We start from the raw sequence: 14,747 nt of genomic DNA, 5'->3' as shown, positions 1-14,747 counted from the left end.
TAAAAAAGGCAACTTTCAAGACAATCAAATGACCCTCATGGAAGTGTTGCCAAAACTTACTACACGTCTCTGAGGCAGAACAACCTGTGGTCTTTTAAGTACAGGCAAGAATGCTACCATTGAACCATAACTACCACCAAAATCAGTCATAAAAACCAAAAGCAGCTACAGGTCATTTAGACCCTTGAGACTGTTCTGAAATTCAAATAAGATCATGAGTGATATTTTATTACAATGGCACTTTCCTGAACTAACCTTTATCACTCTGTTCCTTTCAGGTCCAAACATCTATTAATATTATGAGAAACAGCACAAATTAATGTTGAAATCCAAGGGTGGGGAGGATTCTGAAGCATTAGTAATTCTTTGCTGAATATGTCATTCAATGTTCTTTTAAGATGTATTTTTTCCCCATGGAATCGATTGGTAATAGAACAACAAAAAAATTAACACAGATTATCAGTAGCGAAGCAGATAGGATTTCCCAAATCAACCAGCAGTGACAATTAAAAAATTTAAAATAAAGCCATAACAATGAGATTTTCTTCCTTTCTCTGCAGATGCTACCTGTACTGTTCTCCAGCTTTGACTGCTTTTACTTCTAGAACTAAGCTCTCTTACTTAATTAAATATGTAATTGTGGCATTATCAATGGATCTCAAAACAAACATTCTCTATTTTTTTAGTGTCCCTTGGTGATACACTGAACAACAGCAGGAGGTAGTAGTCGGCCATGTTGACAGATTTTGTTCAGGAGACATCTCTCTAACCGTCACATGAAAGCAAAGTGAAAAATGATCAGCTTTTGCCCACAGTCTATCACCGTGGCAACAGTTGTCTTTCTGTTGCTAACATCAGCAGGTAGGAAGGTTAATACAACTTATGAAGACTATAATACATATTTTAGCCTTCTCTCCCAGGGTCACAAAGACGGGAGATTAGAGTTATCACAGTATTCACAAAATGTTAAAATTTGCATAAGAAATTGCTTTTAATGACGGAATAAAATATATAACAGTACAGTATACAAAATTGAAATTGGACACGGAATATAATATCAAGCTTCTCAAACCTGCCTCGCCATTCAATCTCATCATGGCTGATCTATGCTGGCCCAATTCCCCTCCTGTTCCAGCACCTCATAACCCCTAATTCCTTGGACTTTTAAATATTCATCCATCTTTATCTTGTATATACGTCCAATGATCTGGCCTTCACCACCCTCGAGAGAGAGCAGAGAATTGCAGAGATTCACTGCCTCCTGAAAGAAGAAATGTCTTTTGAATATTATTTTTTAAATGATTGGCCCCTTATTTTGCTCACTTATCTGTGATTATTGGTACTCATGAAAACATAGATCCCCCCCCCCCCCCCTTTGTTTGAATGAGGTCACCCTTCATTCTCTAAACTTTGAGGCATACAAATCCAGACTCCCCAGCCTCTCCTGTTAGGACAATCATCTCCTCTCAGGAATTAGCCTAGTCTGTCTACTTTGGACTGCCTCCAATGCTACGATTTCCTTTTTAAGGTAAGGGGACAAAAATTCCAAGTGTGACCTCACCACACCCCATGACTCACAAAATCTCCCTATTATTAAACGTCAATGCCTCTGCAATAAAGCCCCAAATGCCATTTGCCTTCTTGTTGAACCTGTCTGTGATTTATACACTAGAACATGTAGATCATGCTAAACTTTACCACTTACAGTCTCTCTGCAGTTAGATAATAATCTATCTTTTAACTTCTCTTACCGAAGTGCATGCTTTGTTACACTGAACATAATTTTCCAAGTTTTTACCCGATCACACAATCTGTCTATATCCCTTTGCAGAATCACACTGTCCTCAGCACAATGTTCCCATCCACCTTTTTATGTTTGAAACTTTACACTTTGTTCCCTCTTTCCATTTACTAATCTCAACAGCAAATAGTTGAAGGCTATAAATTGTTTCTTGTGATACTCCACTAGTTACATCCTCCAGTTGAAATGGACTATTTGCTCCTATTTTCTATGTGATAGCTGGTTTTCAATCCATGCATACCTTGGGCTCCTAATTTATGTGGCAGCTTCTTTCATGGTACCTTGTCAAATGCCTAGACCTTAACTATAGGTTCCTCTTTATCAATTTTCTGTCACTGAGGAGATTTATCGAAGATAATTTACCTAAAACTTTGTGGTTCGGATTTGATCATATTCAGCTTTCCTAAAAAAAGTTAAAGATCAAAGAGGAAATAACCAAGCTTCTTACCAACAACAGATATTAAATTAACTGGCTTATCGTTCCCCAACGTCAGTCTCCCTTTTTGAACGAGGGAGTCGTGTTATCTGCTTTCTAATCTTTTATTAGAATTTTATGAATTTTGAAAAATTTCAACCAATGAGCCCACTATTTCAGCAGCTGCCTCTTTTAAAACCTTTGGAGTCAAGCCAAGGGATTTGCCTTTAGCCATGTAAACTTTTCTAATCATTTATCGCTTGTGTTTGGGATTTTTACACGTTTATTCATGTTATTTGAAATTGTCCCATCTGTTATCTTCATTATATTTGTTGTACCCTCCACAGTAAAGATTAATGCAAAAAAAAACTTCATGCATTTGCCGTTTCTTTGTTTCCTGATATTAAGTCACTCGCCTTGTTCTCTGGAGAGCCCTCACTGACCTTAGCTGCATATTTCAATTTACAAATTCAAATAAACTATTTGTTTTGATATTACTGGTGGTTTGGGAGGAATTGTTAGAGCAGCTTGCACACACACATTTTAAAACACAGAATACTTGCAGGACTTTTGCAGAATGCTTTTTGCAGGAAGCAACAAAGTATGAACAGCAGCTTGCCTGGGAGAGCATGTGATCTCTGCAGGCAGAGGAGAAGAGTTTTGCTCTCAGAGAGGGAGGGTGTGGAACAGAGAGGAGAGACACAGAAATCAATTCCTGAAGGACAAGCTGGCAAACTTTGGAAGGTCGCCTGGTCAACGGAGAAGACTGGCGGTCTGAAAGGTGACCTAAAAGAAAGAGGATCATCTGGAGAACCCTGAAGGGAGCAAGTTTCGTCAGCAAGACTGATTGAGAAAGAATCAGTTGCAGATGTCCTGGAAAAGGAATCTCTCTCTGAAAACTAGCAAGAACCTTCCTGAGTGGTAACCATTTGCCTATTAAGCACCAAAGACTGGTGAACTTTGTAAATGCTAACTTCTGTGCATAGTACAAGAATTGTCTGCAACCAGTGAGATTAGACTGTGATCCAAAGAACTTTTCTAATCTTAAATATACATTACACACACCTGCGCTTACCATTAGAGGGGGGGATTAAGTAGGTTAGGTAGGTTAAGTAAGTTGATAGTAATAAGTTAGAGTTTAATTCTGCTTTCTTGTTCAATTATAATTAAAAATTACTTTTCTTTAAGTAACCCTGTGGTGCATATCTATTGCTGCTAGTTTTTGGGGTCCTCTGAACTCCATAACATTACAAACAACTTTCTCTCAAAATCAATGTTCTCTCCCTTCTTTCCTAAAACTTCCTAGTACTCTGGCCTACCTGGCCACTTCATATGCTTTATTTTTCAATTATTCTTTTACGTAAATACAGACTGCACCTCTTTCTTATGCAATCTCTTGAATTGGAATAAATTATTGCAAAGAAGTATGGACCAGCTGTTTGACAATCTGCCACTGCTCATCTACTGACCATCTCTGAGTTTATTTTCCCCCGTCCATCTTGGACACCCCTACCTTCATACCATTACAACTAACCTATTTAAGTTGAAGACACACTTTTGATCCTGTGGTTTTCACCCTCATACTACATCAGGAGGTTTATTACATTGTGGTTATTTATTTCTTTTTTTTTAATTTTATTTATCACTTGTATCAATGACAAACGATTATTCAATTATTTCTAGAGTACATTATAATACTATTCAATAGAAGATGATGCAAAAAATATTTTTCTCCCCCTCCCCAAAAATAAGGAAAAGAAAGAAAACACCTAAACTATGTATTAATCACTATTCCTATTTTCCTAACATAATTTTGTATTTTAAATTATTAATTGAGAGGAGTGGGTGATATGGATGGACTTTCGTTAACGAATTCCATATATGGTTTCCAAATCTTATAAAAGATCCCTATCTGATTCCTTAAACTATAAGCAATTTTGTATTTCATTTTTCCATCTATCCATCATTATAAAATTTTGTTTTCCATATTACTGCCACACATTTTTTTGCTATACTCAAAAACTGTACTTGATTTTTGTCCAACTTCAATGTTACATCTGCTTCATATATATTACCAAGCCTTGTTAAATTTTTTTCATAATTTGTCTTAATAATATATAATATAACATAGTAATAATAATAATAATATCTTTCCAAATTTTTTCCACTTTAGCACAGGACCAAACTGAGTGTAGGAAGGTCTCCACTTCCTTGTTACATGTATAACATTTATTGGAGTAATTTGAATCAAGTCCATTTAAACATTGTGGTTATTTATTTCTTTTGAGATCAAAACTTTAAAGGCACTTTGAGAAAACTGTGCATTAAAAGTTCGAAGCTGAAGCTAGCAATGCAGTGCTTCAATAAACAAATCTTTACATGACAAATACCCTGGGGATAGAGAATGAATTAGAGCTTTGGGTAGGGGTGGGGGGGAGGAGAAGGAGGGGCTGTGGGGGTGAAGATGGAGAGCAGTGTCTAAGTCAGTAGCTCTCAACCTTTTTCTTTCCACTCACATACCACTTTAAGGAATCCCTATGCCATTGGTGCTCTGTGATTCGTAAGGGATTTCTTAAGGTGGCATGTGAGTTGGAAGGGAAGGTTGAGAACCACTGGTCTAAATATTAATCCATTGTTAAGAAGTCAACATTGATGCCCGAGAACAGAGAAAACCAGTGACTTAGAAACTCAGATTCTAAAAGCCTAAGAGAAGGCAAACAGCTCTTTCTGCCTTCCTTCAAGATGAGCATCATTTAGAAATTTCTGGTCCCAGTGGACGAGGATGGTTGCAAACCACCAAACTAAATATGTCTCTTTGATGAATGCCCGACATTTCTGACTGCTCTAATACAAACCAGAATGTGATTCACACTGTAAATTGAGTCTACAAAATGGCACAATGTTAATTTCAATTTATAGCACGATTAAAAATATTAATAGCATGATTAAAAATATTAATAGTGCTTAATTGCAGTTTTCATGCACTATTAAACAATCCTGAACCAAAGACCTTCATCTGTCACAGGCCATAAACCACAATACCAGAATGCATCACATTTATTTTCATGCATAACCGCTTTTGTCACAAATTTAACTAAAAACATTGCTTAAAGCTGGAGAAGTGGTGGCAGGCGCTCACATTGTTCCCCTGGTGAATGGCTCCCAACAACTGTCTTCAACACAAACTCATACCTCCTGTTGATTGACAATGTGGGCAGAGATTATTTCCTGCCAATGACTGTTGGATTCGCCAGACCATGGTTAATTGGGTCTGACATGGAACAGACATGGACTCTCTGCAAGACTCCAAAGCTCATTGGGATCGGTCATTCAAATGAGTGGGGTTCCACAAACAGCTGAAAGCTGGATTTGTAAGGGCTAGGAATAGTTCTGGCACTGCAGCAAGGAAGTGGTTGTTAGAGTTCAGGAGAATATATATATAGTATCATTCAAAGTCATCCATTTTGTAGAAAAAACAGTTGGTTTGGGAGGATCAAGCTCACAAGATCACGAGAAAGGAACAGAATCAGGCCATTTGGCCCATCGAGTCTGCTCTGTGAAACCTCCCTGAGAAAAACTGTTCTTGCATCTAGTTCCAAGATCCAGCCTTGTCCCCATATCCCTTGAATCCCTGACTAATTAGATACCTATCAACTTCCTCTTTAAATTCCTCCAAAGATCCTGCCTCCATGTGGGAATGAATTCCACAATTCCACTACCCGCTGACTAAAGAGATTTCTCCTCATCTATGTTGTAAATTGGTACTTTTCAATTCTAAGTCTGTGCCCTCTTGTCCTGGAATCACCCAAAATCTTATTTACATCCACTCTGTCTAATACATTCATTATTCAAAATTTTTCTATGAGATCCCCTCTCATTCTTCTATATTCTAATGAATAGAGTTCAAGAGCCGCTAAGTGTACCTCATAAGTTATCCCTCTCATTCCCGGAATCATTCTGGTAAACTTCATCTGTACCCTATCCAACCTTGCTATATCCTTTCTAAGATATGGGGCCCAAAACTGCACACAGTACTCCAAGTGAGGTCTCACAGTGCCCCATACAGTCTCATCAACACCTCTTTATTTTTATACACAATCCCCTATGAAATGAATGCCAACATAGCATTCTCCTTTTTTAAGACCAATCCAACCTGGCAGTCAACTTTCAGGTTATCCTGCACGAGGACCCCCAAGTCCCTTTGTACTTCTGAGGTTTGAATTTTCTCCCTATCCAAATAATATTCTGACCATTTATTTCCTCGACCAAAATGCACCACCGTACATTTCTCAACATTATATTGCATCTGCCATTTCTTCACCCATTCTCCTAAGCTGTCCAAGTCTGTCAGTAAGCTTTCAATTTCTTCTACACTTCGTACTCTACCACCTATCTTGGTGTCATCTGCAAACTTTGGCACAAAACCATTAAATCCACAATCTAAATCATCAATGTATATTGTAAAAAGAAGCAGCACCAAAACTGACCCTTGCGGAACACCACTAGTAACAGGCAACCAACCAAAATAGGATCCCTTTATTTTCACCCTTTGTTTTCTGCCTAGCAGTCAATTCTCAACCCAATCGATTATTTTTCTGATAATTCCATGTGCTCTCATCTTATTAAGCAGCCTTTTATGCGGCACCTTTTCGAAAGCCTTTGAAAAATCTAAATACATAATGAACACAGCCTCTCCTTTGTCCACCCTACTTGAGAGTTCCTCAAAAGATTCCATTAGATTTGTCAGGCAGGATCTCCCCTTCATGAAACAATGCTGGCTTGGACCTATCATGCCATGCATGTTGAAGTATTCCTGTGATGATACACCACTGGCCTACTGCAGGGGGAAACCTCTGTACCTGCAGGAGTGTAAAGGGACAGGACAACACCTGGCCAGCTACCAATCAGTCAGTCTGAATGGATCAAGCCCCACTTGGTCGGGTGTCAATCACCCTTCGGGATATAAGCCTGCGCCAGCCTCCCGAGGCCTCACACTGAGTTGCTGCAGCCACAGCCAGGCTGGCTCTGTGGAGGTTTTTGTGGATTAAAGCCTGCTGTTCAGTCTTTACCTAGTGTGTGTCTGATTCTGTCTAACAGCGCACCACAATTTAATCCACAAAATTTTCCCACGGCTGCCATGGAAAAACTCCTGAGCGCAGGGAGCCTTGAGGTCAACCCACGCCACCTGGAAGTCCACTTTGAGATCTGGCAGCACGCGGTCAAGGCAATCATCGAGGAACACGAGGGAGACATCCTGGACTCCAATCGGAAGAGGTTGGCCCTACTCCAGTCAAAGCTGGGTCCCTGCGCTTTCCAGGTAACCAAAGGCTGCTCCACATACAAGAGCGCAAAGGACACTCTCGAGAACTTGTACAAGCCCCCTATGAATGTGGTCTGTGCAAGGTACCTCCTCAACATCCAAGCCCAGCATCCTGGGGAGACGGCTGAGTCTTACTTGGGACACTTGCGAGAGTTGGCTTGACCGTGTCTGGCTGAACCCGGGGTAGGTGTAGAGGAGGTCGAGAGGCTGATCCGGGATGCCTTTGTCCGAGGGCTACGCTTGAAGGCCATCCGCCAGAAGCTGCTGGAAGACAACATCTATGCCCTAACCAGGACTGTGGAAATGGTTCAAACCCTGGAAGCAGCAGCCCTGCATGTCAAAGCCTTCAATTCCAGGTTCCCCCAGGCCGAGCTGGTGAGGAGAACGTTGCTGCGACAGGTGCCTGGTGCCCCTGTAAGTACTGTGGGTCCTGGTGTGGATCAATGATCACGCCAAAACTGCCCAGCTAGGAACCAGTATTGTTCCTGATGTGGCAAGAAAGGCCACTTTCCAAACGTGTACCTCTCTAAACCTGCCGGCAGCTCAATGGCCATCTATGACCTCCCTACCTCCCCTGTGGACCCCCCCACGTGCGCGTGCCTGGCAGCGCCATTGTCCCCACAATGACTTCTGCCTTCCCCGACTTCGACCGCGCAACTTCCAGTCCCGCCAGCAACCGTTGCAGCGTGTGCCCCAAGCATCTCCACCAGCCCCCTCCCTCGCTGCTTGCGGAGAACTACAACGACGTCATTTCCCACTCACGGCATGACTTCACTTCCGGCTGACGTAACGATGTCACTGCCGCCGGCCGTGATGATGTCACTTCCCCGGCGCAGCGGACACGGCTGGGGAAAGAGGCCAGCTACGCAGCGGCTCCCCATGTGCCGCCACCATCTTGGGCCAGGCAGCGCCCGACATGGAGGGCCCCCGACGACATTAAGAATGACGTGGTCAACACAGGCGATGACCAGGCTGCCCTACCGACGCTCCCCATGCCTCCGGGTGCCATCAGCTGCCGCACGCTGCATCCAGCGACTGACGGCAATGTGGTCAACACGGGTGATGACCAGGCCACCCTACCAACGCTCCCTATGCCTCCGGAGGCCATTGGCTACCGCATGCTGCACCTTGTTAGGTCTGCTTTGTTCATGAATGAGTGAGACAAACACCAGACTGAGTCGAAATCAGGGTTCTTTGTTCTTTATTACCGGATTGTAACACTTGCGACTAACCATGTTAGTCGGAGAATGCATTCTGCCGTTATCAGCAAAATGGTGATTTTTTATACCCTTGGATACATGCTTAGAACATCATCATATCATTACTTGTCCAATGACTAAAACTGTTGCTATCCTTTCCCTGCTTGCTTCCTGCCTCTCAATCCATCAATGTCTCTCTTATCTTGTAAGTACAAGGATGCATTCACATCTTGTTACAGCCCTGTACAGGGTAACTCCTTACACATTCCCATCTCATGATGTTTTACCTTACAACCTCACGACCGATGTCGATGTGGTCAACATGGGCAATGACCAGGCCGCCCTATCGACCTCCCCATCCCTCCAGATAGCGACAACTCCAACTCCGAGATGGTCCTGGCTGCCACCACACTGACCAGGGACATTTCCCATGATCTTGGGCACTCGATAATGGACATGCGAGTCAACGGGCAGGTAACAAAGTGCCTGTTGGACAGTGGCAGCACCGAGAGCTTCATTCACCCGAGCGTGGCCCACTCCCTAAGGTTAAAGGTCCACCACACCACCTGCTCGATCACCATCGCCGCCAAGGATAAGACTGTTGGTATCCTCGAGCGCTGCTTGGTTAATATAACAGTGGGAGGGGAGACTTACACAGGATTCTGGCTCCTGGTCATGGACAAACGCTGCGCACCACTTCTCCTGGGCCTGGATTTCCAGTGCCACCTCCAGAGTGTCACCCTTGCCTTCGGGGGGCCCCAACCTCCACTCACATTGCATCACCCCACCGGCGCTCTTTCCACATCTTGCGCTAGGCTGCAAGTCGATCGCTGCCAGAAGTAGGCGCTATTGTGCTGCAGACAGGGACTTCATCAAGGTGGAAGTGCGGCGACTCCTGGCAGAACGCGTTATAGAGCCCAGTAACAGCCCTTGGAGAGCCCATATCCTGGTGGTCAAAGGGGGGAAGTAAACCAAGGATGATCATGGATTACAGCCAGATCATTAATTGGTACACCCTGTTGGATGCCTACCCCCTGCCGAGGATCGCCAACATGGTCAATGAGATTGCCCGCTACCGGGTTTTCTCCATGATTGACCTGAAGTTGGCATATCACCAAATCCCTATCCACCCGAAGGACAAGACCTACACCACCTTTGAGGCATGCGGGCACCTGTACCAGTTCCGCCGGGTTCCTTTTGGGGTCACAAACGGGAGATGGATCGAATGGTAGACCAGCACAAGCTGAAGGCGACGTTCCCATATCTGGATAACATCACTATCTGCGGCCGTGACCAGCAGGACCATGATGCTAACCTGGAAAAATTCCTCCAGATGGCCGCTGAGCTGAACCTCGCTTACAAGGAGAAGTGTGTATTCAGCACCAACCGCCTCGCCATCCTGGGGTACATCGTGGCCCATGGAGTCGTCGGCCCAGATCCGGAAAGGATGCGCCCATTAATGGAGTTACCTCTCCCCCCCCCCCATGCTAAAGGTCCTCTGCGGGTGCCTGGGCCTGTTCTCTTATTACTCGCAGAGGGTCCCTCACTTCTCGGACAAGGTCCGCCCACTGGCCCAAGCCACAATTTTTCCCCTCCTACCTGAGGCGCAGGCAGCCTTCACCCGCATCAGGCAAGATATCGCGGATGCCACGATGCAGGCTGTGGATGAGGACGCCCCCTTCCAGGTGGAGAGCAATGCCTACGAGGTGGCCCTCGCTGCTACCCTCAACCAAGAGGGGGTGCCCCATCGCCTTCTTCTCCAGTACATTCCACGGCTCCGAGCTAGGGCACTCCGCCATTGAAAAGGAGGCCCAGGCAATTGTGGAAGTGGTCCGCCACTGGTGCCACTACCTGGCCGGCAGGAGATTCACGCTCCTCACGGACCAGCGGGCCATGGTGTTCATGTTTAATACTACCCACAAGAGCAAGATCAAGAACAACAAGATCCTGCGCTGGAGAGTTGAGCTGGCAACCTACAGCTATGACATCCAGTACCGCCCCAGGAAGTTTAATGACTCCCCTGATGCCCTCTCTCGCACCTGCACAACTAAGCATGACGACAGGTTGCAGGCATTGCATGAGTCCCTCTGCCATCCGGGCGTCACCCGGTTGTACCATTTTGTTAAGTCCCGAAATCTGCCGTACACCATCAGGGACATCAGGGACATGACCGGTGCCTGTCAGGTTTGTGCAGTGTAAAACCCCGTTTCTTCCCCCCCACCCCCCCCCCCCCCACCCACCAGGCCCACGTTGTAAAGGCTACTCGGCTTTTCGAGCATCTCGGTGTGGACTTCAAAGGGCCCCTGCCTTCCACGAACCAAAACGTCTCCTTCCTCACCATAATGGAAGAGTACTCATGCTTCCCTTACGCCATCCCTTGTCCGGACACCTCCACGGCCACCATCATCAGTGCTTTGGGGTAGATTTTCACCATGTTTGGCTACCCTGCCTTCATCCACAGCGACTGGGGCTCTAGTTTCATGAGCGACGAGCTGGGCCAGTACCTGATGGCGAGGGGTATTGTGACCAGTCACACGACAAGCTATAACCCAAGAGGCAACGGGCAAGTGGAACGAGAGAATGGGGTGGTCTGGAAGGCAGTCTTTCTGGCTCTCAGGTCAAAAGAGTGAGCCGTTGAGTTCTGGCAGGAAGCCCTGCCCGAGGCACTCCATGCCATTCAGTTACTGCTATGCACGGCTACCAACGAGACCCCTCACAAACATCTGTTCTCATTCCCCAGGAGGTCGGTGACTGGAATGTCACTCCCAGCATGGCTCACGTCCCCGGGACCGATGCTTCTGTATAAGCATGTAAGGACACACAAAGCCGAAATCCTGGTAGAGCAGGTTTTCCTCCTTCATGCAAACCATAACTATGCTTACGTTAGGTTCGGCAGTGGCAGGGAGGATACCGCCTCAACCAGGGACCTGGCACCAGCAGGAGCACCCAACACACCACGCCATCCTCCAACCCAGGATGACACTGACCAGGCATACATCCCCGTCCCCATGCGGCTATGGGGCTCTCTTCAGCCTTTGGAGACGGACACATCCCTGCCGCCACCCCCCCCCACTTCCCCTCTGACCAGTGACCAGGAACTGGTCCTACAACTGTCACAGAATCGTCTCAACCTGTAAATATTGTACATACATAGTGGGTGTGATTCCTTGTTACTGCCCCCCCACCCAGGACAATTTTACGTGGTGGTACACCACCGGCCTACTGCAGGGGGCAACCTCTGTTCCTCCAGGAGTATAAGGGGACAGAACAACACCTGGTCGGCTCCCAATCAGTCGGCCTGAATGGATCAAGCCCCATCCGGTCGGGAGTCAATCACCCTCCGGGATATAAGCCTGCGCCAGCCTCCTGAGGCCTCACACTGAGTTGCTGCAGCCACAGCCAGGCTAGCTCTGTGGAGGACTTTGCGGATTAAAGCCTATTGTTCAGTCTTTACCTAGTGTGTATCTGATTCTGTCTAACACCGCACCACAATTCTGTAACCTCGTCCTTGAGAATCGATTCCAATATCTTTCCAACTACTAATAGGCCTATAATTTACTTTTTTCTGCCTCCCTCCTTTCTTAAACAGCGGAACTATATTTACACCCTTCAATTTGGATGTCCTGTAAAACAGTTGCTGAAAGCAAACATGCAACAAAATAACAGAGGTCAAATTGTTTAGGGCCATTGCAGGATGATTTGACTACAGGAGCAAGGAATGTCATGCTATAATTGTACAAAGCTCTGTTGAAATCATAAAGCAGAATTTTGCCAAAGTCCTACAGAGGAAAGTTTGGCCCATTGGCATATTAAGTCCAAGCTAATAGCCAAGTACAAATTTACACTAACCCTATGCTTCATGATATTTTTATTCTCAACTATCCTTGCAACCCCAGGTAATGCAACACTTTTCGTTCCACCTCTTCCCTTCCCAGCATACAGGGAACCGCACAGACCTTCCAGGATAAGCAACAACTCTCTTGCACTTCTTCCTACCTGGTATTCTGCATTTAGCATTCACAATTTGATCTCTGCTACAATGGAGAAACCAAAGGATTGCTTTACAGAATAGCTGTGTTCGTTCTGCAGGGGCAACTCTAAGCTTCCCATTGCATGCTACTTTAATTTCTCACTGTGACCCAATTCGCATCTCCAGTGTCAAGTCTCAGTGCAAAGTTGGGGTACAGCTCCTCATTGTTCATCTGGGCACGTTGCAGCCGTCTTCAGGTAACTTGATTCTTCATCTTTGTCAATTATCCAGCTTATAATACTTGAGGTTTTTTTCTCCCTTCTTTTTTCCCCTCTCTGGATGTGGAGGACATGCCCAGACTGACCTGTTGGAGCATCTTCCTCTTATACCTTTCGTAACTTACACATTCTTTGTCTAGGTCCTTTTGTCTGTGTTTTCACTCTATAACTGCTTCCATTCACTCGTCGACCAGATAACCATGTTTTCAGTTTATCCCCATGGTTACCCCAGTTTAACCCCATCAGATACATTTTCCACCCTGCGGCTTCGCAAGTTGCTTTTGTCTCCTTTTCAACTGAGATGAAGGATCTCCAACCTGACTGTTTCTCTGCTCATGGATGTGATTGACATACTGAGTACTTCCAGCATTTTCTGTTCTTGTTTTATTTCCAGCATCTTCAGCTTTTTAAAATGATCAGCAATAATATTTTATCTTTTCTGTCTTTTCTTTGGCTTGGCTTCGCGGACGAAGATTTATGGAGGGGGTAAAAAGTCCACGTCAGCTGCAGGCTCGTTTGTGGCTGACAAGTCCGATGCGGGACAGGCAGACACGGTTGCAGGGGAAATTTGGTGGGTTGGGGTTGGGTGTTGGGTTTTTCCTCCTTTGCCTTTTGTCAGTGAGGTGGGCTCTGCGGTCTTCTTCAAAGGAGGTTGCTGCCTGCCAAACTGTGAGGCGCCAAGATGCACGGTTTGAGGCAAGATCAGCCCACTGGCGGTGGTCAATGTGGCAGGCACCAAGAGATTTCTTTAGGCAGTCCTTGTACCTTTTCTTTGGTGCACCTCTGTCACGGTGGCCAGTGGAGAGCTCGCCATATAACACTATCTTGGGAAGGCGATGGTCCTCCATTCTGGAGACGTGACCCATCCAGCGCAGAAATTACCAATTTCACATTGCCTTGTATATCTTACAAGATCTTTTCCACTCAGCTCTGAAGCCTGCATCCACCCTCATTCTGACCTACCTTTGTGTCATAACATTTTTTTTTACTTTAGACGTACAACACAGTAACAGGCCATTTTGGCCCATAAGTCCATGCCACCCAATTTACCTACACCCCCAGTATGTTTCAAACAGAGGGAGCCCCCAGATAAAACCCATACAGACACAGGGAAAACATACAAACTCCTTACAGACAGCAAAGGATTCAAACCCTGGTCCCGATCGTTGGCACTGTAAAAGTGTTGTACCAACTGTGTCACCCACATCTTCAATGACTTCATCCAAGTCATCAATATAAATTGTAAAAAAGTTAACACTCCAAATTTGCTACATTGGCTACATCTTTACCAACCAGAGAAAGGCAGTTTATGTCAGCCTTCTTTTTCTTATTAACCAGTTAATCTTCTGTCCACACCTGAAAATCCACTAAATTTCCATGTTCCCTTTTATTCGTAACACATTAACTTTGCCATAAAATTCAATACATTCATTAAACATGTTTGCCTTTCCCAAAATCACATTGATTTTGCCTGTTTTTCTGTATCCTGCTATAATGTCTAATATATTTCTTATGAAGGAGGTCGTTAACCAGCTTGCAGTGCTTACTTTCATTCTCCCCCTCATTTTGAATAAAGAAGCCACATTTGCAAATGCTGTATATGTCGACGTATTTGAATCTTAAAAATGTCACCCCAATCCAGGTGTCACCTTAAATGCCAAATTTAAAGTCCAATCTTTAACACCGAAGTCTCAGCACTCCCCCGCATCAAGTATAAAATCCGAACCTTAACAGCAAAGTCTCAGTGCATGGTCCATCTGCCTA

The 14,747-nt window shown here is 44.9% G+C and overlaps 1 protein-coding gene and 1 long non-coding RNA gene across 4 annotated transcripts in view; one reads left to right on the top strand and one right to left on the bottom strand.

Annotated features, from left to right (window-relative positions):
• LOC138745918 (protein shisa-like-1) overlaps window positions 1-14,747 on the top strand; it is a 132,786-nt gene that overhangs the window by 99,046 nt on the left and 18,993 nt on the right. For both annotated transcript variants that reach the window (XM_069903449.1, XM_069903448.1), the window contains exon 2: window positions 687-861. In XM_069903449.1, the coding sequence (XP_069759550.1) occupies window positions 795-861 (67 nt within the window). In that variant the 5' untranslated portion in view covers window positions 687-794. The remainder of the gene's footprint in view (window positions 1-686; window positions 862-14,747) is intronic.
• The window catches only part of LOC138745921 (uncharacterized), a 33,572-nt gene that overhangs the window by 2,474 nt on the left and 16,351 nt on the right, over window positions 1-14,747 (bottom strand). For both annotated transcript variants that reach the window (XR_011346587.1, XR_011346588.1), the window contains exon 3: window positions 256-288. This is a non-coding gene — a long non-coding RNA (uncharacterized lncRNA). The remainder of the gene's footprint in view (window positions 1-255; window positions 289-14,747) is intronic.

This window comes from Narcine bancroftii, chromosome 11 (genome assembly GCF_036971445.1).
Source record: "Narcine bancroftii isolate sNarBan1 chromosome 11, sNarBan1.hap1, whole genome shotgun sequence".
NCBI lineage: Eukaryota > Metazoa > Chordata > Chondrichthyes > Torpediniformes > Narcinidae > Narcine > Narcine bancroftii.
Note: the sequence above shows the minus strand (reverse complement) of the source record. Positions and strands in the feature narration are given on the sequence as shown.